We start from the raw sequence: 25558 nt of genomic DNA, 5'->3' as shown, positions 1-25558 counted from the left end.
GGCACATTAGCACATGAAAAAAATGGCAAAGATGATATTTAAGCATTCAAAATCTTTGAATGTCTTGAAAAAGACACAAAATGACCAAAAAAGACACAAAATGACCAAAAAAAGACACAAAATGAGAAGACCGAATAACCCCAAAAAAACCCACAGAAGACATAAAATGACCAAAAATAGACACAAAATAACTAAAACAGACACAAAAAAGACACATAAATGACACCAATGACAAAAAAGACACAAAATGACAAAAAAGACACAAAATAACTAAAAAAGACACAACAGACACAAAATTACCCAAAAAAAAAGACACAAAAAAGACACAAATGACCAAAAAAGACACAAAATGACTTACAAAGACACGTAAAGACATGAAAGGGATTCAAAAATTGGACCAAATAGCCCAATAAGACTCCATAGAGTTAAACTATTATACAATGTTCACATTCTGGGTTCCTTTTGTGTACAATGAGATATTGTTTGAACAAAAAAAAGGTTAGAATTGTTCCATTGTTCATTGTTATAAATTGATCATTTTAGCAGGGGCCAAGGGCTTCTTCACAGGGGCAGTGGCCCCTGGAGGCCCCTGTGTAGAACCGCCACTGGAGGTTTGGTACTCACCCTGAAGGCCGCCTCCATCTGGGCCTTGAGGATGTTACACTTGAGATGATCGGGGAGCATCGCTGGGGAGGCAGGCGGGTGCAGAGACTTCTCAGACAGCTGCTTCTCTTCTCCCTGGCAGGGGAAAAGGGACGTAAAGAAACTTTGCGTTCTACTTGTGAGGGAAGTGGGACAACAGTGTGTGGGGACAGTGTCTGACCTTATTGTCCATGTTGACGTGCAGCGACGGCCAGGGGGGAGAATCACTGTCTGACTCCAGAGCTTTGAGCAGAGACTGGGAGATGTCCAGCTCATCTGTAGGGCAGTGAGGAGCTCGACGCTCTAAAACACACAAGGTTTAATCAGAAATCCATCTACAAGCTGCATTTTTTGTTGTATAGACATGATATTTTATGGACACCTGCTGCTCTTTTGCATGAACAGGATCATTTGGGTACTCAGGGAATAACTAGTTTTTTAAAATTTGACAAAAAGTGTATTGGATTAGAATTGCAGACTGCACGTTTAATGCATGATTTATATCACCAGTTGGACAATTCTTCTTATTTTTTCATTATTTGATTTTTTAAAATATATTTTTCACTTGTCACCACAGTTTATTGTATTTTAACTCAGTAGTTCTCAACCTTTTTGAGTCGCGACCCCCAATTTAACATGCATGTTGTCCACGACCCCCACTCACTGAACAGAATCTCACACGCACAGTTCAGATCACCCAAAAAAGAAAAAATGACCTACAAAAAGGAAAGAGAATGACCAAAAAATGACACAAATTGACCACAAAATGACCAAAAAAAGACACAAAATGACTAAAAAAAGACACAACATAACCAAAAAAGACACAAAATGACAAAAAAAAGACAAAATGACCAAAAAAGAAACAAAATTACCAAAAAAAGTCACAAATTGACGACAAAATGATCAAAAAAAGACACAAAATGACCAAAAAACACACAAATTGACCACAAAATGACCAAAAAACACACAAAATGACCAAAAAAACACACAAAATAACCCAAAAAAAGACATTAAGTGACCAAAAAGACTAAAACACATTAATACATGAACACTTTAACACAGTGGAGACAGAGCTGACTTCCAAAATGATTTGGCGACCCCCAGAAACCATCTTGCGACCCCAATTGGGGTCCCGACCCCAAGGTTGAGAATAGCTGTTTTAACTAACTATATGTGCCCAGATTTATTTTATTTTATTTTATTCCTTTATTCCTTCCTTAGTCCTTATATTTGTATTGAAAGTTAATTAAAAAAATGAATTCCAAAAAAAGTGGCACAATTTCATACACTTTTGCACATAAATGGAACAGATCAAGATTGTAAAGAAAGTAGGAAAAAACACAAACACAAGTAAGTGTTTTTTTTCACCCAATTCACAAAAACATTTTTCTCACTGAACCCTATAAAGCCTTTTTCACAGCAGCCACCACAGGGTTAACACAGCTGAAGTTAATGAAATGTAATTATGGTCCTGTTCTATTAATGTGTCACAGCTGTTCCAGTATAGCCAGAATGCATAATACCAGGGCCCTGCCCACCTAAATGTAATAGGGCCATAATTAATTATTTTAATTACACCTGTTTCGTGCTTTGACATGTCAGAATGTCTGCTGTGTGAAGGGCCGGTTGGTGTTTAGCCAGATCCACCACTTTAGTACAACTGACATGGATTACATTATGTTTGTGTTGCTCCAAGCATCAAGAAACATAACCTTTAATAAAACTTAGCAGCAGAAACATTTTTTGTTGTTGTTCTGGGTAATACACAGAGCGTTTTTAAACTTAATACTGACATTATTTCTCTCTATTTTATAACAAAACATTAAATGATGTTACATTACCACTGTGCTGTGGCAGATATCCAGTATTCAGATCCCTTACTTCAGTAAAAGTACTAATATAAAATTATGAAATGACTCCACGACAAGTTAAAGTCCTGCATTCACAACTTGCTTAAGTAAAAGTACAAACATAAGCAACAGTCAGCAACAAAATGTACTTAAAGTATCAAAAGGAAAAGTAGTAGTTATGCAGAATGGCCCCACTCAGATTGTTTTATATATTCCAAATACATTATATTATTATTATTTTTTTTTTGGGTTTGTAAATTGATCATGTTTTTATGTTAATCTGATCTGAAAAGTAACTAAAGTTGGCAGCTAAATATAGTAGAGAGAAAAGTACAATATTTGCCTTAAATGTTGTGGAGTAGAAGTATTTTTTTTAAAATATATTTTTTTAAGTTACATAAAATGGAAATACTCAAGTAATGTAAATGTACTGCAAATGTGTCCTGAAGTACAGTACTTAGTTACTTTCTCTCCACTCCAGATGTCCTAAATGCATGATTCTACTGGGATTAGAGCAGGGGTGTCAAACTCTGGCCCGCGGGCCAAATTTGGCCCGCAGTGTAATTTTATTTTATTTTAATACCAAATTATTATATTATTGTACTATAAAAGCTGACCCGCCGGTATTATACGGCGCATTTACCGCTAATACTAGATTTATTATTGTTATTTTATTTTTAAATGTATTAACCTGTTGAAAAAGTTTATTTTGATATTTAAATCAGAAGGATGCAAATAGAAAAGAGGCATACGATTTTTATTTAATAAATGAATGACATTGATGTGTTTTTTATTTGAAATGTGATTTTGCATGTCTGCACTATTTAGTTATATATTGTATGTTTATAAGCGTTGCTGGTTCCATATTTAATGTTAAAGCAAAACATGTTTGGTATATATTAAAAGGTTTATTTGTTCAATGTTGGCCCGCGATTTTATTCAAGTTTTAAATTTTGGCCCATTGTGTATTTGAGTTTGACACCCCTGGCTTAGAGGAAAGGTTCACAATTTCTTTAAAAGTATGTCTGGATATGATAGTGAGGTGTCCATATGAACAATAAAAGAGAATTTCCTGTTCATCACATATATCTTCATAATACACTTTCAGAATAAGAGATAGAGGCTGAAATGTGCAGTCCTTGTGTATCCGACATGTATCTAAAGTTAATGTTACACTGATTCATACAAAGCAAGCATTTTAGTGCATTTTAGAACAAAATCTAGTGTGAAAGTACGGAAACACCGGCTGCTGACCAACACACAGCTATGGACACCAACAGATCATTGCATCATTGTAAACAGTAGACGTATCACAGATTGGACAGCTTTCCCTCTCAGGCTGAGTACTCACTGTTCTTGGTGTGTGTGTGACAGAGCGTGTCCTGGCTGTGTGTGTGGCGGCGGTGATGGTGGTGGATCTTGCCAGAATACGAAGTCTCATTCTCTTCAACGCTGAACTGATGGTCTGAAGCAGGACCACTGAGAGGGAAACTGAAGACAACGTGTGCAATCAAAACATTTTCCCAGCTGGGAGAAAAAAACTGATTCAATTATATCACCAGAAATAGCATTAACAACAAGGCCTAAAATGAGGATTAGGAAGCTTAACTATTTGATGTGGGATTGAAGAGGAGACAGAAAATAAATAATATACAAAAACAATAAGATGTCTACTTATATATATATATATATATATATATATATATATATACACACTACCAGTCAAAAGTTTTAGAACACCCCAATTTTTCTAGTTTTTTATTGAAATTCAAGCAGTTCAAGTCAAATGAACAGCTTGAAAGGGTACAAAGGTAAGTGGTGAACTGCCAGAGGTAAATAAAAAAAGGTAAGCTTAACCAAAACTGGAAAATAATGTACATTTCAGAATTATACAAGTAGGCCTTTTTCAGGGAACAAGAAATGGGTTAACAACTTAACTCTATGGAGTCTTGGGCTATTTTGTCCATTTTTTTATTCTTTTCATGTCTTTGTAAGTCATTTTGTGTCTTTTTTTAGTCCTTTAGTCCAACATAAAATGTGATTTTGAATCTTTTTTTTACTTTCAAAACACTATCATGGTCAATAAAGAATTTTGAATGTTGCAAATGTGCATTAATTTCAGAGTAGACTGAGACATTAAACTGCATCATTTTCATTTTCACCATCAAGTTGGTGTGTTCTAAAACTTTTGACCAGTAGTGTATATATTCCCTGAATCAAACCTTTTTTTAAAAACTTTTATTTGCATTATATATACAGGTGCATCTCAATACATTAGAATATGATGGAAAAGTCCATTTCCAGTAGTTCAAGTCAAATAGCCCCAACCAAGTATTGAGTCATATAGATGGACATACTTTTCCATATTAAACATACTTTTTAAAATTGGTCTTTTGTAATATCTTTTTTTTTGAGACACTGGATTTTAGGTCTTCATTAAATGTAAGCCATAATCATTATAATTAAAAGAAATTAAATAAATTAATACATGAAATGTTTCATTCTGTGTAATGGACCTTTATAATGTGTTATTTCCACTTTGAATTTGAATTGAATTACTAACATAAATAAAGTTTTCCATGATATTGTAATTTATTGAGGTGCACCTGCACAAACACACACACACACACACACACACACACACACATTCAATTAAATGTACTTTTATCATCATTATTAGATGATAAAAGTACATTTAATTTTTAATAGATTATTTTAGATGACTATTGTAAGGGTTCACAATTAAAAAAATAAATACTATAGCGTCAAATGCTACACACACACACACACACACACACACACACACACACACACACACACATATATATATATATATATATATATATATTAAAACCATTATTATTATCTGACATTTAATAATTCCAACTTCATCACTCAATGTTTTAAATAACAAACACCACTATATATATTTGGAAAAAGACAGTTCAAGTGAAAGGCTTAAGTTATAAAACAACAAAGGACAGATATTTGCACATTTTTGACTTTTTTGCAATAATAAACATTTCGTTTATTGAAAAAGCAATATGGCTACCTCCCTAAAGGCATCATGTGATTCGAGTAAACGTTACAGAGTAAAAGGCAACAAACTATAACAGCAAAACATGTGCCACACTTTGGGTAAACAGTTGATTCATTCAGCAATTTAAAGTTTAGTCGAAAAAACTCTTTTTTTAAAGCGCAACACCACATATGCAGGATCCTAATTCAGGCTTCTACCTCACACTGGACTATAACGATACATTTCAAAGCAGCTTAATCCCTAAACCAGCATTCAGCATGTGCTTAACTCGACCCTTCCCCCTGTTGAGAATTACCCCATTCAGCATTGCTTCACTTTATATTTCCATAAAATTAAAGTGATTTGGATAAATTAGCTGTCATAAGATTTCTAAGGCACGAAGATACGTTTTATCTTCAAGGCAGATTTGTGATCTCGCAGGAAACTTATTGAAGCATTAAAACATCAACAGTGACTACATGATAAATGTCCATGGACAAAGCAAGGCACAGAGCCACTTAACCTGGTCCTCTCTTTGTTTTATCTGTGCTTTAGTGGGATACTTTAGTTCATATTTGGGTTTTTTTAAAGACTGTTAAAGGAAACTCTGAATAAATTAGTTGGAAAACATAAAAAAGTGCAGATGCTTCCACACAGGTGCACTACATGGTACAATTAAACAATTAACATCCAGTCATGTTCTGATGCTGCCCAGAACAACGAAATGCTGAAAGGCACCTTTTGTTTCAGATACATTTTTATGTTTTGGACCGGTTTGTATAATTATTAAAACATCAAATGAGGGGATACCTTTTGGAAGAAAGGTATTCATCCCTCGACAACAGTTGAGACGCCGCAGAATCAGTGCAAAGGCACACAGAGGATTTTCTGGTGGCCGAACACTTTACTAAGACACTTGTGGATGGTTCTTCTATTAATGGATCCGCCTTCTGTCTGGAAATACTCATCAATAGACAGGTGGCTCAAATTTTGTCACATTTAAGTTGAAAGCAGCAGCCTTGGAGGCTAATAATGTGTGATGAGAGCATCTGTATAAGAAAGTGTTTGCTTGTTTTCATGCAAATTGGCTAAAATAAGGGCATGGCAATTAAAGTAGTCTATCGAAAAAGGTTCATAACTTCCAAATAAACTGACTTGCACAGGATTTTGTAGAAGGGTTGGTCATGTGTGGCACTGAGAGAGGACTATAACAAAGAGGCACATAGTTTCTAAACAGATTCAAGTACCACGGCCAAACCCATGAGGACTGTTGTAGACGCTTTGCTGCTGAGTTTCTACAGTCATGGAAAAAATTATTAGACCCTTGTTTTCTTCAATTTCTTGTTCATTTAAATGCCTGGTACAACTAAAGGTACATTTGTTTGGACAAATATAATAACAACAAAAATAGCTCATAAGAGTTTAATTAAAGAGCTGATATCTAGACATTTTCCATGGTTTTGTTGATAATAACCAAAATCATTATCATGAAAACCTTGAAAAATGTCTAATACAAGGTATTAAAATGAACAAGAAATTGAAGAAAAAGGTTGGTCTAATATTTTTTTCCAAGACTGAAGCTTCTAAACAGATCCAGGTACCACGGCCAAACCCATGAACGTCTGTTGTAGACTATTTACTGGTCTCAGCAGTTTCTATTTCATTGGCGTGGGTAAGCCCCACCCCCATATATTAGCCACGCCCCCAATGACTCATAAAGCATTTGTCAGACAGCCTTGCAGCAGGCATCATTGGACCCAGTAGAAAACAGTTTTAGTTGTCACCAGCAGCTCTTTAGCTCAATCTGCCAGTCAGGCACTTCACAGGGTTCAAGTGTTTTTGTAAATGCATGATTGCTTTGGTGTGTATGCATTTGTGCTTGTATTGTTAGTGTTTGTTGTACTTTCGACAGTATAACCATGCTTTCATTTTGGAATAGTTGCCATATTTTGGGTGCTTTTGGTATCTGTAAACAGTACAGTGGTAACGTTGAGTCGGTGAGTTTGCTGTGGGCAAAAACTGGTTTACATTTCGGAAAACTGGCAACATTAAAAGTATCACAATTACTTCGGCACAAAAGAAAACTTAAAAATGTGACAATGCTCAGGAAAGTTTTGGAGTTATAAATGGTACTTCTTGTTTCTATGATTTCTAGGCAGATTTTTGGACGATTTGTAGAGATACTGATATCACTGGGAAGTGTAGGTCAGATATATTCTTATATTTCATTCACTTCAATTCTTCAATTCAATTCACTTTATATTTGCCTCTATCCGCTGCTGTTGACTGTGTTGATAAGCAGTCCAAACTAAAGTAACCAACTTCCTGTTGTTATCCGGTTTGCACCTCTGCCTTTCATCTGACACAACACCTTTGCCTCATGCTTCTCCCTCTGCAGCTTTTCGGGATATTTCATGAAGGCGTACACTGAAACACACACGAGGGGACGTGACAGATGGATGATGACAAAGCTGATGAGGATGATGGACACGACTTCTTTTCATCAGTGAACAGAGTTTGTCTCTCTGGGACAGCAGACTGTGTGATTCTCAGTGTTTAAGAGTCTGGGCTGGACACAGATTCCCAGTTCAAACAGACGTCAAAGCGCAGTCATGACTTTATCTCTGTAAACCACGCTGATGGATCCTGGGAGGGTGCCGCTGGTTCGCTCGGGGACGGGAGGATGACTGGACACGGGACTCGTGGACTTGACAGAAGGCCTGAACGTGACGAGGAGATGGAGGATCACACACACACACACACAGGAGCATGGAGGCAGACAGGACAAACAGGCGTGAGGGTTATGAAGTATGATGAAAAACAGATAATGTGGAATGTGAGATGAGTGACTTTGTCTAAAAATAGAAACTTGCCCTTCTGTCAATTTCTGATCAAGGACCCCTGAGACTGACTCGCATCATCTTCCTGAAGCAATTTAACAACAACAACGTCCCCGTGTCCCTCTAAACCAGGGGTGTCAAACTCAAATACACAATGGGCCAAAATTTAAAACTTGAATAAAATCGCGGGCCAACATTGAACATATAAACCTTTTAATATATACCAAACATGTTTTGCTTTAACATTAAATATGGAACCAGCAACGCTTATAAACATACAATATATAACTAAATAGTGCAGACATGCAAAATCAAATTTCAAATAAAAAACACATCAATGTCATTCATTTATTAAATAAAAATGAAATAAAAATCGTATGCCTCTTTTCTATTTGCATCCTTCTGATTTAAATATCAAAATAAACTTTCAACAGGTTAATAAATTCTGCCTTTCTTTTCTCCATTTTTGGGAAGGGGTAGCTGGGAGACAGCTCTAGCTTGAGGTTGCTATGACGACTGTCACAGAGGAGCGTTTCTGGGTCCTGTCCTGATTGACTCGCCAAAACAACAGCAGGGCATTGTGGGATTTGTAGTATTAGCTGTAAATGCGCCGTATAATACCGGCGGGTCAGCTTTTATAGTACAATAATAAGATAATAATTTGGTATTGCCTCGGGCCAGAGTTTGACACCCCTGCTCTAAACCCTGCTGGTCTGTGCGGTCTTACCTGTGTGATGGTGTGTGTCCGGAGGGCTGCAGGTAAACAGGAGGTGTGAGGGCCGGGTGCCACGGCTCATGGCCAATAGGGATGTTGTGCTGGTACTGGAGGGGAGGAGACGGATTGAAGAGACGCTGAAATTAAATGTTGTCACAAGAGCGAAGCCAGATCAGTGAGTGCTATGTGTGTGTGTGTGTGTATGTGTGTGTAAAAGTAGGCTATTTGAGGTCACTCACTGGATGAAGGCTGGGATCAGGGCTGGCGTGAGAGCTGGAAAATACAGGCAAAAATCACTGACAGCAGATTTACACCAACTGAAAAGATTCATTTCTCTACGTGTGTGTGTTTTTTGAGTGAAATCTCCTCAAAAGCAGCGAAGAAACCAATAAACCATGTTACTTTTGTGTACAAAGGGCTATTTTAGTGTTAGTGTTAAGATTATCCAGGCCGTTTATGTGGATTAAGGTCAAGGTTAGAGGATAAGGAATGAATGTAATAAGTGGAAAGTCCTCACAAGTGCAGCGATATGTGCATGTGTGTTTCATGTTTTTTACCTGATATGTGGAGGCTTGGCTGGGGAAATGGAAACTGACAGAAAGAGACATAATGTACATTAGAGAAGAAAAGTAGAGCTTTATCTTTTTTTTTAAAGCTGTGAAATTTATTTTATTCTATGTTTTATTTATTATATTTGATAATTATTGTGTAATTGCATTTTGTTGTGTTATGAAGCACTTTGTGAAATTGTTAAGAAAAGTGCTAAATAAATGATAATGATTATGTTAATCTGTTTGTCAGTGCAGACTGTTTACATAAATCTTGTTGCTCTGATGCTCAGCTGTTACTAACACTTGAATCTTTATTCATTTTTGTATCACAGGGCTGGATAAATGCTCCAAATGCAATAAATGAAAGGTCTGTGGATGTACAGTTTGCAGTTGAAGCATCATTCATATTTGATAGATAAGAGCTGTGTGGCTCACAGAAGACGGATAGTATGGAGGAGTGCTGCAGGTGTTTCTGACAAAGTAGAAAGGTGACACTTCAGTGTATCAACCCTTTGAAAGGGCTCATTATGTAAAAGGCTGCAGGGTTTCCTTTCCTCTGAATTAAAGGAATATTTCACCCTTAATAAACTCCTTTAAGATAAGATAAGATAAGATAAGAAATACTTTATTTATCCCAGCAGAGAAATTTAGGTGATCCAGCAGCCAACATACACACAACACAACACAACACAACACAACACAACACAACACAACACAACACAACACAACACATGTATACATACATATTCCACCTATACAGAACATGAGCCCACAACATAGCCTAGTATAGAGGAAGTGGAATGGATGGTCCATGTGCATTAGTAGCTGTTACTCATAGATAACAGTTACAGCAAGTGTGCAAATATATAGGTGTGTAAATACATAAACAGGTGTGGAAATATACATGTGCAAAAAACATGTGCAAAAATACAGTTTGGTAAATACAGTATAAGCAGCTAAGCTAAAATTTAAATAAATATTAAATAAATATTCTTCTGTCCTTACTAAAAGGGGAGTCATTAAAAAGTGCAATTGCAGTAGGTAAAAACGTATTCTTAAATCTGTCCTTTTTGCAGCTTAGCTGCCGTAGCCTCAAACTAAAAACAATAGTTAATACAATGGATTAAAACAGTAGGTGACCTGTATGATAATCAGTAAAGGCATGTAAAGGACCAAAGAGATGCTGTTAATAATCAACGTTAGCATGTGCTGATAAGACTCACCTTTGCCCAGTGAGTGTGTGCGAGATGGATATCTTTTGCTCGGTCTTCTTTCAAACGTGCTGGCTCTCCTCAGTCTGCCTCCGTGAGTGGCCTGATACTCTGTTTTACCACTGAGATAAACAAAAACAAGTATAAATGTTTTGCAATTATCTAAAATAATTCATTCTTATATTAAGGATTAAGAAAATAAAGATTTAGACTTTTTAGTTTTTATTATGGCACTATCAGGATAACTGTTTCTAAATGGGCAATAAGTTGAAAACATTCCTCTAGGTTTGAGAGATTTAATTGGAGGGCAGATGTTCAAAAAACAATGTATTCAATGTAAAAAAACAAACAAAAAAACCCCCAAAGGATAACAGAGCTCTGCTTTGAATGACGCACCCTTTCTAAATGAGCAGTGAAAATATTTAAAAATAATAATATTTTTTGTCTTGGTGTTACTATCAATATATATATATATATATATATATATATATAAATATATATATATATATATATGTACACACACACACACACACACACACACACATATATACATATATATATACATGTATATATATTGGGGAAGAGATTATTGTAATTATTTAATTTACTTATTTATTATTTGTAATATTTTTTAAATTAGTTGACGTGTCATTTTTATATAATGATAATTAATATTGTTGTTGTACTTGTCTACCTGGTTAAAGTATGTCTTGTCTGTCTTTACGATGTATGCAAAACGTTGTTTTAAAAACAACAACAACTAAATAGTATATAAAACATAAAACCCAGACTGGAAGAATTCACAACAAGAATGTTTTTAAAAAATATATATTTGTATTTAACTGACTTGACATTTCTTTTTTTCTTTTAAAATATTTTCTTTAGCACAGTCTATTTCTCCCATGAAATCACTCGAAATTCAGAAACTGTGAAACAAAAAGCTACACATAGATCTGTAAATGTATTAAACTGGATTACACTTCACTCTACAGGTGTTCCTGTTTTTACTTCCACTACCTGTAACTTGACTCTCTAAACAAATTGAAAACAAATAGTAACCTATTGCCTATTTATTCTCATTATGAAATCATTCTAAAGAAACTGCCGAACGGCAAAAAGCCATGTGACATATGTATGTTTATTGAACTGGATTACATATCACTCTACAGGTGTTCCTGTTTTTACTGCAACTTGAGTTTTTACTGCAATGACTCCAACATAAAGCCGATTTCACAGTGCTTTGTTCAGCAGCTCCAACAAATGACAGGAAGTGCCCTTCAAGTGTGAGCATTTTGACCATCTCTGATAATGGTCAGAAGAAAACAAACAATATGAAGGGAATATCTCAGTCGCCATAGGAACAGGTCCACGTAACCATAGATACACTGTAACCATAGATACAAAGGCTCAGTTTTAAGTGAGACATTATTCGGTATATGCTGCTGGTCACAACTTCGCTTCAGTAATACGCCTCGTGAGTATGAAGAGCAGGTGCTTCACCCTATTTTATACAGTCTATGGCTTCACCTGAATCTGAAGCGAGAGCCGAGTCGTGTGAAGTCGCTGCGGCCGGCCTTGCCCGTGGTCGGCTGGCGTAGCCGGAAGAAAGCGTGGCTCTCCACGGCGCACTTCCACAGGTGTTTACAGCTCTTGGAGCTGGCCAGCTGGAACATAAACGTGTGCTCCTGCTCCCGGCCCTGCAAACAAACAAACAAACAAACAAACACTGTCAGACGCCTTGTGTGTCTGTTTGTATGCAGCAATAACTAAGTACATTTACTCAAGTAATGTTCTTAGTTACAGTACAGGCCAAAAGTTTGGACACACATCTTCTCATTCAATGCGTTTTTCTTTATTTTCATGACTATTTACATTGTAGATTCTCACTGAAGGCATCAAAACTATGAATGAACACATATGGAATTATGTACATAACAAAAAAAGTGTGAAATAACTGAAAACATGTCTTGTATTTTAGATTCCTTAAAGTAGCCACCCTTTGCTTACTAGAATATAAGACATGTTTTCAGTTATTTCACACTTTTTTGTTAAGTACATAATTCCACGTGTTCATTAATAGTTTTGATGAATCTACAATGTCAATAGTCATGAAAATAAAGGAAACGCATTGAATGAGAAGGTGTGTCCAAACTTTTGGCCTGTATTGTACATTTTGAGTTACATGTACTGTACTTGAGTATTTCCATTTTTTGTAACTTTATACTTCTATTTCACTACATTTTAAGGCAAACGTTGTACTTTTTACTCCACTACATTTAGCTGCCAGCTTAAGTTACTTTTCAGGTCAAAATTTAACCTAAAAAAATTAAAGAATATTAACAGTATATTAACTTATTAAAATATGCCCTACTTTTACAAAATCAAAACACTGCTTACATAAATGCATCAATACAAATAATTTAATAATATATTTAGAATATATAAAACAATCTTGAGTGGGGAAATTCTGCATAACGAGTGCTACTGTATAACTCAAGTATTGTACTTAAGTACAATTTTGAGGTACTTGTACTTTACTTTAGTATTTCCATTTTATGTAACTTTATACTTCTACTTCACTACATTTGGGGCGGATATTGAACTTTTTACTCCACTACATTTAACTGACAGCTTCAGTTACTTTTCAGGTTGGGTTTTAACATAAAAACATAATCAAATTAAAGTGATTAGACATTTTCAGCCAAAATTCAAATGCTGCTTACATAAATGCATCAAAAATAGTAATCTAACAATACATTTGGAAAATATAAAGCAATCTGAATCGGTCCATTCTGCATAACGACTACTTTTACTTTTGATACTTTAAGTACATTTTGATGCTGATACTTGTTCTTTTACTTCAGTAAGTTTTGAATGCAGGACTTTTACTTGTAGTGGAGTAATTCCACAGTGCTGTGTCAGTACTTTTACTGCAGTAAGAGGTCTGAACCATTCCACCACTGGTATACAGGGTGTGTGTTTGTTACACAAACCTGATCGTCGTCCTCCACCACCACCAACGTGAGTCGACTCTTCTTAAAGTCCAGCCGAGTGATTTTGGGCCTGAAACAAAACACACATCAAAGACAAACAGACGGACTCTACATTATTACCTCAGGTTTCAATGTTATCTAACAGGTTGAGATGATTAGAGAAGCGGTTCCCAAAGTAGTTTATCTCACAAGGATGTGCAGTATTTTTGTGAATGTAATTTATTGTTTGTGTCTTAGTGCGCATTGTGCCTTTGTTGCACCCCTGACCGTTCCTTAAAGCAGCTATTCTCAACCTTGGGGTCGGGACCCCAATTGGGGTCGCGAGATGATTTCTGGGGGTCGGCAATTAATTTTGGAAGTCAGCTCTGTCTCCACTGTGTTAAAGTGTTCATGTGTTTTAGTCTTTTTGGTCACTTAATGTCTTTTTTTTGGTCATTTTGTGTTTTTTTTTGTCATTTTGTGTCTTTTCTGGTAATTTTGTGTCTTTTTAGGCCATTTTGTGTCTTATTTTGATAATTTTGTGGTCAATTTGTGTCTTTTTTGGTAATATTGTTTCCTTTTTTGGGCCATTTTGTGTCTTTTTTTAGTCATTTTGTGTCTTTTTTTGGTAATTTTGTTTCTTTTTTGGGTAATTTTGTTTCTTTTTGGGGTAATTTTGTGTCTTTTTTGGGTAATTTTGTGTCTTTTCTGGTCATTTTGTGTCTTTTTTGGTAACTTTGTTTCTTTTTGGGGTGATCTGAACTGTGCATGTGAGATTGTGTTCAGTGAGCGGGGGTTGCGGACAACATGCATGTTAAATTGGGGGTCGCGTCTCAAAAAGGTTGAGAACTACTGCCTTAAAGGAGGGATTTTAGGCTCATTTTCAAGTTAATACTAACAATTTCCATTCCGTGTTGAAATCGATCGAAATGAGCTTTGACATTAAATAATCAAAATCAAAAGCAGAATAGCCAAAATTGATAATTTGACCATATTGCCTTTGTGTGATACTTTCTAGTAAAATATAGCAGTTCTATCAAACTTGATATCATTTCGCTTGTCTTTTTAAAGAAGAATTTGAACAGTTGTGAGGACCTAAAACTAATGACCTCTTGATCTTAACCAATCACGACTAGTGAGTAAAAAAAAAAACAGACTTCCATGCCAAAAAAAATCGACACTGCTAGCTTTTATAAAAACAGGATTTTTGTCATACTGTCTGTCTGAATACACTATTATTCATGCGCTGTCTGAAACACTCCATTAAAGCTGTTATATATATATGGTGCACCTTTAAAAAAAGCAGTTCCAATGTGGAGATGAGAGGCAGGATATGCTAATGAGCCTGAATGTGACATCTAATGATAGGAAGAGTGTTTTATTAATCATGTTTTCTGATCTAGTCAGCCCCCCCGGCCAAAAAACTGACTGTGTTTTCTTATTTCACACTTTGTGGGTTGTTGGGCTCTCCAGATAAACAAATGTATTCGCACAAGCACTGAGAATGTGTTTTTTTTTCATAACATGTCCCCTTTAGGTCACCCATGTTGAGGACCACTCTTTTTGTTCTATTCTGCTTTAGCAGCTTCATGAATACCATTCAGTGAGCATATCACAGATCTGCAGCTACTTAGGAATATATATGAAGCTGATCTGTGTATGTTTGAGTCCTTGAGCTTTAGTATTGCAGCCTAATGCTGTGGAGGCGTTTATTCAATCCGTTCTTAAGGGCACAAACACTATTTGCGTACTCACCAAAAGAAGAGGCCGATTTTGTTGGAGCCTTCAAATACTAAAATGCCAGTTGGAGTGAGACCGAGAGCATATTCCCCTCCATCTCTGCCCTGCAGACACCACACACACACCTTTAGTTGTCAAACACAGCTGTAATGCAGTGACACTTGTGATGGTGAAATGCACTCACCCACCTTGACAAAGTGCATATCTACTCCGTAAAGCTCCAGCCACTTGCATTTGTTGAGAAAAGAAATCTCAGCTTGAGACGGACTCTGCCCTCTGAGGATTTAAAATGAGACACCATGAAAATATCACTTTGTCATTTTTCTGTGGCGACTCTGTCTGAAAAAGACAACTATCAATACTGCCTCTTTCTGCATGACCTCCTGGTAATTGGTGTTAGCTCGGAGAGAAACACTGACTCAGTCTCGGTGCTGAGTGTAAGAATGACTGTGAACTCAGCGTGAGTTCGTCCTTGTGTGGCTCAGTCGGCTCGCTGAGGCGCAACATATGTGTGTGTAATCTAATCCGAGATGGGAGCAATCAGACCGCGGCTGGGTTAAATACTGCCCAGAATCAATCAGGACCCTCCAAGGATTAATCCTTTAATCCTTCATACAAACCAGTGAGAGCGAGGCCGCGGCGCAGGAGGAGAGGACGGAGGGAGAGTGAAATTTAGACGCCCTCATCAGCAGAAACGCTGGCGCTGAAAGGCAGCAGCACAATAACTTCCTCTCCTGCTCTGCTCAGCTTTTTGCCCCAGTTGTTTCGTTCAATGAGGAGATAAACCTGCTCAGGTGACTGGACGCCCTCCAAAAAGTTGCTTTGACACAGAAAACGTACTGTGGTGCAGATGCATGTGTAGGAAATGTTCACATGTCCCGGATTTTCTTTATTTTTATAGAACTGTCAAACTCACCTGAGGTCCAACCACCTGCTGAAGATGTCCGCCTCCATGGGCTCGCTCTGTTTGGGAGTGAAACGAAACTCAGACACCAGCTCAGGAGAGTGCTCCAGAGGGTCGCAGTCTCCCAGCTCACCTGGAGGAGGAGGAACACAAATATATAAACTACCGGTCAAAAGTTTTAGAACACCCCAATTTTTCTAGTTTTTTATTGAAATTCAAGCAGTTCAAGTCAAATGAACAGCTTGAAAGGGTACAAAGGTAAGTGGTAAACTGCCAGAGGTAAATAAAAAAAGGTAAGCTTAACCAAAACTGAAAAATAATGTACATTTCAGAATTATACAAGTAGGCCTTTTTCAGGGAACAAGAAATGGGTTAACAACTTAACTCTATGGAGTCTTGGGCTATTTTGTCCACTTTTTGAATTCTTTTCATGTCTTTGTAAGTCATTTTGTGTCTTTTTTAGTCCTTTAGTCCAACATAAAATGTGATTTTGAATCTTTTTATTTACTTTCAAAACACTATCATGCTCAATAAAGAATTGAATCAGAGAAAACACACAATGAGATTAAAAGATGCATTCACCTAAAAGCATTGGTATTTTTTCTATTTCTTTATTTTTATCTTGATAACATCTTAATTGAATCGAATGAATTCTTTTGGCCAGAAAAAACGTTGAAACTGAAAATATGATGACTGACATTTTTTTTATTGGTTTTACTTAAAGAAACACTAAAATCACTTTAACTGTTTCTCTTGTTTATGTATTTCAGGATGTCTGACATTTAAGATTTGCTGCCAGGCTGCAGAGGTGACACGTTTTTAAAGCAAGGAACCACCAAATTCATATTGTGAAAAAAATTATACTTTCCCATCTTAGCTTATTGCTTGTCCCCAGGGTTTGATTTCTAGCTGACACAGATCATAAATTTCTTGCTTTTCCACAGTTATGGATGTGGAAAAAACCTTTCCATGCTCACAACGGCTTTATCACCCAATGATAAAATCATCTAAAATACACCTTTATTGATCCCCAGCGGGGAATTTTGGTTGCTGCAGCCGCCCAACGACAGAAATAAAACCAGATAAGTATAGGAAGTAACAGAAATAAATAATAAGGGGTGCATAAAGCAAAAGAACTGAATAAAAATAGAAACAATACAAGAGCATTTGGAGATAAAAATGACATGGTAAAGTGACAGTTGTGTGATTAATAGCAACAGATTAACCCATTGAAGCCTGGAAATCAGATACGTCGTTTTGTAGTATTTGTATAAGCTCTCAAATACTTTTTGAATTTCATTTCTATCTGCTACAGAGGCTGAAAAATCTATTATTTAGTAGAAGCGTTGACACTTCTGTTGAATTTCCAGAAATACTTCAGGTTTTAGGGGCTTATTTTAAAATCGCCCAGAGGTTTTACAGGCGTTTTAGGCCTCAATGGGTTAATAAATTATCACATATATAAGTGGGCTAAAAGTTAGAAAAAGTTTTTTCAGAGGAGATTACTGGCTTCACCATTTATTTTTAAAATGAAATGTTTACTTACTCTGTAAACAATACGCCGCCAGCTCTACGGAGACATCGTATGGACATTTCAATCTAAGAGAGAAGAAGAAACACTTGTGATGAGCTGAGTGCATTCATAGTGCACGTGTTATCATGTGTTGGAAAGACTTACAAGCGTGTCTGAGTGCCCTACTCTGTGTGTGTGTGTGTGTGTGTGTGTGTACATGTCAAGGAGAAGAGGAGCAACACTTTTCCTAAAATAAGCAGCCCTCTGCTGTTCCTGATCTTGAGCTTTATAATAGAGCTGGACTCTGGGGATGCGTGGCCCAGATAGAGTCCTGAGGAGGGAGAGGGGTAACACGCTGTCTGACTGTGTGTTTGTGCATGCACGATTGTGTTTGTGTGCAAGAAAAGCAGGCTCCTCTGTACCGACGTCCCCCAAACTGTAATGTAGGTGACCCGAGTGTGCGCTCCCACAGGTGAGTGTGTTTAGGTCTATCGCTACTTGTGGGAACCAGAAGTCTTCACAGAGGAAGAGAAATCACCTGAAACCTGACTCACGGGGACTTGTTTTATTCTACTTTATTTTAGGGCGAATGTTTTCTTCTGTACACAAGACTTTTCAGACACTAATTCAGTTATTTCCTGTCACTCCACCAAGCAGTCCAAGAATGTTTAACTTCCACTACAGTCCAGTAGAGAGGTCAACATGTCCTACAGTCACAGAGGGCCTTTTGGTGGAGTTTTAAGTTATCATCTTTATTGATTTTCTGACCCAAACTGTAAAGTCACTATCTAATGCCGCATGAGGAAACACAATAGTGGGTGAGCCTATGACCCACTAGGTAACAGTCTTTTTTTTTTTTTTTTGAAAATGATATTTATTGGGTTTTTAGAATTAACATGACACATACATTAATGAGGGTTTACATGCCCACATTCTTAGATTAAAAACAAAACAAAACAAAACAAAAACAGACAAGACAAATTACCACTAAAACAAAGAACAAAACAAAGTAAAACAAAAAACCAATAGATACAAAAATAATAATAATAATAATAAAAATTACAACCCTGTATTTCCTATGTAGCTGCTGTGTTGAATATTACATTCTCTTTATACACTTCATTGTCCTTTTCAAGTGTTCAACATCTTGATCGGTGACTTTCAAGATATTCAATAAATTGTCCCCATAGCTTAAAAAAGCTCTGTATTGTTCCCTTGGTGGCATAGGTTAACTTCTCCATGGCTAGAACATTGGAAAGACTGTTAAACCAATGTTTAACTGTGGGAGATTTAGTGCTCTTCCAGGAAGTTGCTCTCCAGTGTTGATAGAGATAATATCAGATGTAGTTTGTATGACCTTTTCCCAGATTTTTTAATTTTGGGGCAACTCCATAGGCAGTGTAATAATGGTCCTTCTTCTTGGCTGCATTTAATACAGAAATCAGGATTATTCTAGGTAACATTCTTGGTAAAAAAAAATAAAAAATAAAAAAAAGGTCAAAATTGTTGCACATTAAGTGAACGTTTTCAGTCACCCAGCAGTGTTTGGGCCTGCAGAGAGGACGGGCGGAGCTAACACAGCAAACTTGCTCTTCAACTCACTTGTGTGTGACGCAGCGGACTGTTTTTGTCTCTGCTAGCGTTGTAAATAAACGGTTACTATGAATGGATAAACAAACAAAGGAGTGAAGAAGTTCAGCGATAAAAGTTCCAAAACAAGAGCAAATCCAAAGAAAAAGAAACAAATGTCCAACTAACTAATGTCACACAGGCGACACTGTTTTGACTTCTGAGAAGTGAGATCTAAAAACACTCATGTGTTTACCGCTCATCGCTAGAGGTGCAACCAAAGAGACCGAAACTGAGATCTTCAAGATTGTAACTTTAACCCCTTAACATTACAGTTCTTGCTTACCCTCAAGTAGCCTTCTGATTGTTAAAATGTTTACGTCTCACAGTGTCACATTGATATTCTGCAACATCTTGTTTCTCTTTAATGAAGCTACAGCAATAGAGTGAAATATCCAAAACCAAGACTCAATAGGCAAAAGGTTTGGCTGCAGCTCTCTGTCTAAAAAGACTGTTCAGAAATCTGGGGAAACACATACAAAAGCTCTTTACAACCGTTGTGTATTCTTCAGAAGCCATTAGAATAATCCATAATGTAACTTATCATGAACATACTAATCAACTATTCATACAGTCCAAAAATCTCAAATTTCCTGATCTGGTTGAATTCAAAACTGGCCAAACAATCTTCAAAGCCAGAAATAATATGCTACCAAAAAACATACAGGCAATGTTTTCTGAACGGGAGGGAGGGTATAATAGTCAGGCGGCTTAGGACCAGATTTGAGAATAAAGGGGACACGCCGGACAAAAGCACAAACATTTTTCCACATACTCTCTATCACCATAGGTTTCAATTTTTGGTAGGAACCACTTCATCAAGATTGCGGATCGGAGATGGCAGCCATATAAAGTCTATGAGAACCAATATATCGTCCAAGCCACTTAGAAAGTCAATCTTGGTGTCAAAATCTACATTTTCTGGGTCAAAGAATCATTTAAAGCTATTGAGAATATCACTAGATGACTCACTGTAAATAATGTGTTGATCAAGATCTGACATGAGATGAAAGCGTTCCCTTGATTTTATTCAGCAGTGTACATGGCAGCTAATCCGCACTCTCCCGTGAACATAGATTCCAAACATTTTCAGCTCAGGATTCCCTGCTGCAGCACTTGAAGACCTACCAGTCTGGGTGAAAATGAACATATTTATTTGATCAAATAATCATCTAGTGATGTTCTCAATAGCTTTAAATGATTCCTTGACACAGAAAATGTATATTTTGACACCAAGATTGACCTTCCAAGTGGCTTGGAAGATATAGCATTTCTCATAGACTTTATATGGCTGCCATCTCTGATGCACAATCTTGATGAAGTGGCTCCTACCAAAAATTGAAACCTATGGTGATAGAGAGTATGGGAAAAAAAATTGGTGCTTTTGTCCAGCGTGTCCCCTTTATTTGGCTAAGCCGCCTGACTATAAGCTAAGGGGACAGCTAAACTTCAAGGTCCACCGCACACGCACAACCTAAAAGAGCTTTTGTATCAGCATCTACGGAGTTAAATTGTGGAATAAGTTAAGTGTGGAAGTACAGAAAAGCCAAAACATAAGACAGTTTAAAAACAAATATAAAGACATCATCTTTACAAAGTACAGAAATTTAGAAAAGCCTCTGTAACATGGACATATGTAGACTGTAGTTTTGTAATATACATGGTAATTGTATTTATGTTTATAATATTTATATAGTAATTTACAATATACATGTATAGGTATTCACAATGTAATATAAATTGTTTATAGTATATGTATATATATAATTATTTATAATATTTGTATGTGAGCATATCAATTATTTATATATGCATATACTGACCCGTTAAGGGGTAGGACTAGATACGTTTTTTTACTTCTTCCTACCCCCTTTTGAGCTTGCAGAAAGTGTCTGTTTTTTTTCCAATTTTTTTGTTTTTTATTTATTAATCTATTAATATTTAAACTTGTTTTTTTTATTGCCTGCATGTTTGAAATAAAGACAATCAATCAATCAATCAATCAATCAATCAATCAATCAATCAATCAATCAATCAATCAATCAATCAATCAATCAATCAATCAATCAATCAATCAATCAAAGTCTTATGCACTATTTTCCTTAAAATTCATAATCAACTTCCCAACTAGGTAAATGAGACCATCGAGGATGTGAGTGCACCATTGGTCTTGGAAGAGGTCTGAGCTCCCAGAGAACAATGCTAGTTATTTGTAAGTAATCAATAAACATAAATGCACATAAAACAGAAATTGGTGCTATATGTGTTTGATATATACATACACACACACACACACACACACACACACACATATATGCATAAACAGCTACAAAAGAACTTACTTGCCAGACAGAATATCTTGTCGAAGCTGCAACACGAACAGATACCTGTTGGTGTAAAAACACAGAGTGAGAGACTCACACTGAACAGGAACATAAATCATTTGATGTATATCAGGCGTTTCCTCGTCTCTGACACATCATTTGTTTTAACAAGTCTCCGTCCGTTTGGCCTTGATTTGAATCTGCCCTCAGCAGCAGAGTAATTAGCCCCACGGCCCCTTTGGACTTCTGCACTGGGCTCCTGAGAAAACTGTGTGTGTGTGTGTGTGTGTGTGTGTGTGAGAGAGAGAGAGATTTACCTTGTAAATTCCTCGCGCAGGTTATTTGGCTCCGAAGAGTAAAATTTTACTCTAAAAAAGAGTCTGTATGGAGGTCCGTCTAAAAGACATAAACAGAGTAAAGTGTAAGAACAAAAATCCACATTTTGTGTGTTTGTGTGTGTGTGTGAGAGAAACAGAGAGAAATGAAGTAGTAATTTATAGAAAATGTATTTGATCAAATCATCTTCTTACCATTTATTTTATCAATTTTTATCTCATCTATCACTGTCAGACAGGCCATAAATCTTTATTCTCCCATCTTTCTTTGTAACCTACTTTATTATTTATTTCCTGTTTCACTTCAACATCGATCACGCTTTCTTTTCAGCTTCTCAAATACAAAATGAGCGGCGAGCAGGTAGGACAACAACAGTCTCTCCTGCACCATTCATCTCCTCGTTACAACCTGGAGAGCAAACAAGGGTACGGCCCCTAATGCACATGCTAATCATCATCATGTCAACAGTGAATAATGCGCCACCTGCTCCCCACTTACCTGCCTCCACATGCACATACAGCACAATGCACATTTTCCTGCACACACACATACACAAACACACACAAACACGCAACTCAAGTAGGCCTAATTAGAAAAACAATCTGACTTTAACTTACCTCTGATCTGTTTCTTTATAAACTTGGACATATCCAGCCAGTGCTACAAGAGAGAAAATAAAAAAATAACAATAAATATTTATATATACACTACTGGTCAAAAGTTTTAGAACACACCAACTTGATGGTGAAAATGAAAATGATGCAGTTTAATGTCTCAGTGTACTCTGACATTAATGCACATTTGCAACATTTAAAATTCTTTATTGAGCATGATAGTGTTTTGAAAGTAAAAAAAGATTCAAAATCACATTTTATGTTGGACTAAAGGACTAAAAAAAGAAACAAAATGACCAAAAAAAGACACAAAATGACAAAAAATACACAAAATGACTAAAAAAAGATACAAAATGACTAAAAAAAGATACAAAATGACTAACAAAGACATGAAAAGAATTCAAAAATGGACAAAATAGCCCAAGACTCCATAGAGTTAAGTTGTTAATCCACTTCTTGTTCCCTGAAAAAGGCCTACTTGTATAATTCTGAAATGTACATTATTTTCCAGTTTTGGTTAAGCTTACCTTTTTTTATTTACCTCTAGCAGTTCACCACTTACCTTTGTACTTTCAAGCTGGTCATTTGACTTGAACTGCTTGAATTTCAATAAAAAACTGGAAAAATTGGGTTGTTCTAAAACTTTTGACCAGCTCGTGGTCTACTGTGAGAGAAGTCAGAGGTCGTTACTCACTGAGACTTGTTCTGCGTCCATGTACTGTAATCCAAAGTAGTCCGTCTCCACCAGGTCTATATGATACATGATCTGGTCAAAAAGGTCCTGGCCTTTAGATTTACTCTGCAGAAGAAGAACAAAAAGGAATCAAAAACTATGTCTCAAGTTGCTCATTTTCTTTGCTCATTTCTCTTTTTGGCTGGAAATAAGTAGGGCTGGGCGATATAAAAAATAAAGCGATATATTTTAAAATGTTTTATGGAATTAGACCATATCGCATATGTCAATATATTTTTTTTCTGTCTTTATACATAAATGCCCTTACTAGGGTTTTCATTTATTTATTTCACAATGTTCCCTATTCTTTTCTCATATAAATATATTTATTTCAGAAAAAGATTGGCCTATTTTATTTCATAGGCTATTTTCATTTAAGTTTTTTTTTTATTTGAATGTGCACTTTATGAAGCTTTGATTTTTTTTTTTTAAAGGTACTCCTGTTGTTATACAGTATTTATGTTCACTTAAATGAACGGTTTCAATAAAACTACTCGTGACATGTCATATTTGGCTTTGACTTTGACTGAACATTTGCTCTCACTTTGCGATAAAAATATTGGGATATATATCGTATATTGATATTCTGCCTAAATATATCAGGATATGACTTTTGGTCCATATCGCCCAGCCCTAGAAATAAGTAAAAATAATGATTATTTTCATCATTGATTGATTTATAGTTTGATTCTGTCAGTACACTAATCATCTGATCATGCAGGTTAATTATTTGAGCCTCAATCTACATGTCGGCTAGAATAATGGAGAAATAAAAAGCAGAAATAGGATAAAATGTCCACCTTTTTTTTAACCTATTTTCTGACCGGGTTTCTGCTGAATTCAACAACAACAGGAGGTAAGGGGTGTCACAATTTAAATTCTTGATTCAAGATTAATTTTACAGTCCAACTACAACCACATTGTCACACTTGATACTATGTAGCTTTTAAACAAGAATTTGAAGATGCAAATGACAGCTGTCAGGGAAAAAAGCTGTCAATCTAAGACTTATAGACTAATAATGTTCATCATTGTGGATTTGGAGAATCATGATCAGAATAATCACAATTAGAGCCTGACTGATATGGGATTTTTGAGACTGAGACTGATTTTAGAGGGGGAAAATTCATAACCGATATGGTGGCCAATATAGTTATTTTCTGAGCTGGAATGAAAATAGACCTTTTTATGTAGATAATGCACTGATTTTTCACCACTCCAAGAGAGCTACTTTCTCAATATAAAACTGTATTAAATAATATTTAACATTGTTATACATTATAACACATTGTACAAACTTTGTATTACATTGTCAGCCAGTTCTATAAATGATATCTGAGAAAATAAAGAATAAACAGGAATAAAATGAATAGCTAATTAAACCATATATGTACAGTTTCAGTCAATTGCTGACTATTAAAAGAAGTTATTAAAAGCTACCACTTTTTAAAACCATGTCAAGCATCATTTATTGGATATATATTGTGTAAAAAAACATTTTCATAGCTGCACATATCAGACAGCATATACACCGATATGCCTTTGATAGGCCAATATCGGCCGATAATATCTGTCAACTGATTTATCTGTCGGCTTATAATCACAATTATAGTTTTGGCCATTATTAAGGAGCTCTTTCTCTTCTGCTGTAGTAACCTGGTCTACTTGAGAAGTCTTAAAACCTGAGTTTCAGCATTCAGGTGGCTGCTGGATTTCCCCGTAAATTAGGCATGAAAGACCAGCAGTAGCAATATGACTTAAAGTGGGAGTGAAAGTGGCTCTGTGTGTTTATGTGTGTGTGTCTATGTATGTCCTCATTGATCAAAAAGAGCTTGACCAACCCTGAGGGGAAGATCCAACACACACAACAAAGATCATGCACTTAAACACAAGTAGCAACATTTTGTCCCAAACGTTATCCGGACAAAACGTGAGCAGATGTGCCTCAACTCCCAGCATGAAGAC

The 25558-nt window shown here is 36.2% G+C and overlaps 1 protein-coding gene across 2 annotated transcripts in view; it reads right to left on the bottom strand.

The window, feature by feature from the left end:
• The window catches only part of epb41l4b (erythrocyte membrane protein band 4.1 like 4B), a 37239-nt gene that overhangs the window by 7724 nt on the left and 3957 nt on the right, over nucleotides 1-25558 (bottom strand). Inside the window, exons 2-18 of one of the 2 annotated variants that reach the window (XM_059338424.1) lie at nucleotides 23555-23659; nucleotides 22864-22906; nucleotides 22228-22306; nucleotides 21929-21973; nucleotides 17991-18043; nucleotides 16457-16577; nucleotides 15729-15816; nucleotides 15556-15644; nucleotides 13822-13891; nucleotides 12356-12525; nucleotides 10841-10950; nucleotides 9624-9657; nucleotides 9306-9339; nucleotides 9079-9203; nucleotides 3844-3983; nucleotides 824-945; nucleotides 625-738 (exon numbers count right to left, since the gene is read on the bottom strand). In XM_059338424.1, the coding sequence (XP_059194407.1) occupies nucleotides 625-738; nucleotides 824-945; nucleotides 3844-3983; nucleotides 9079-9203; nucleotides 9306-9339; nucleotides 9624-9657; nucleotides 10841-10950; nucleotides 12356-12525; nucleotides 13822-13891; nucleotides 15556-15644; nucleotides 15729-15816; nucleotides 16457-16577; nucleotides 17991-18043; nucleotides 21929-21973; nucleotides 22228-22306; nucleotides 22864-22906; nucleotides 23555-23659 (1542 nt within the window). The remainder of the gene's footprint in view (nucleotides 1-624; nucleotides 739-823; nucleotides 946-3843; nucleotides 3984-9078; nucleotides 9204-9305; nucleotides 9340-9623; nucleotides 9658-10840; nucleotides 10951-12355; nucleotides 12526-13821; nucleotides 13892-15555; nucleotides 15645-15728; nucleotides 15817-16456; nucleotides 16578-17990; nucleotides 18044-21928; nucleotides 21974-22227; nucleotides 22307-22863; nucleotides 22907-23554; nucleotides 23660-25558) is intronic. The other variant, XM_059338425.1, reaches the window with a different exon arrangement.

The sequence above is a fragment of the Centropristis striata genome, chromosome 8 (assembly GCF_030273125.1).
Source record: "Centropristis striata isolate RG_2023a ecotype Rhode Island chromosome 8, C.striata_1.0, whole genome shotgun sequence".
Taxonomy (NCBI): Eukaryota; Metazoa; Chordata; class Actinopteri; order Perciformes; family Serranidae; genus Centropristis; species Centropristis striata.
This window is presented reverse-complemented; position numbering and strand designations above follow the sequence as displayed.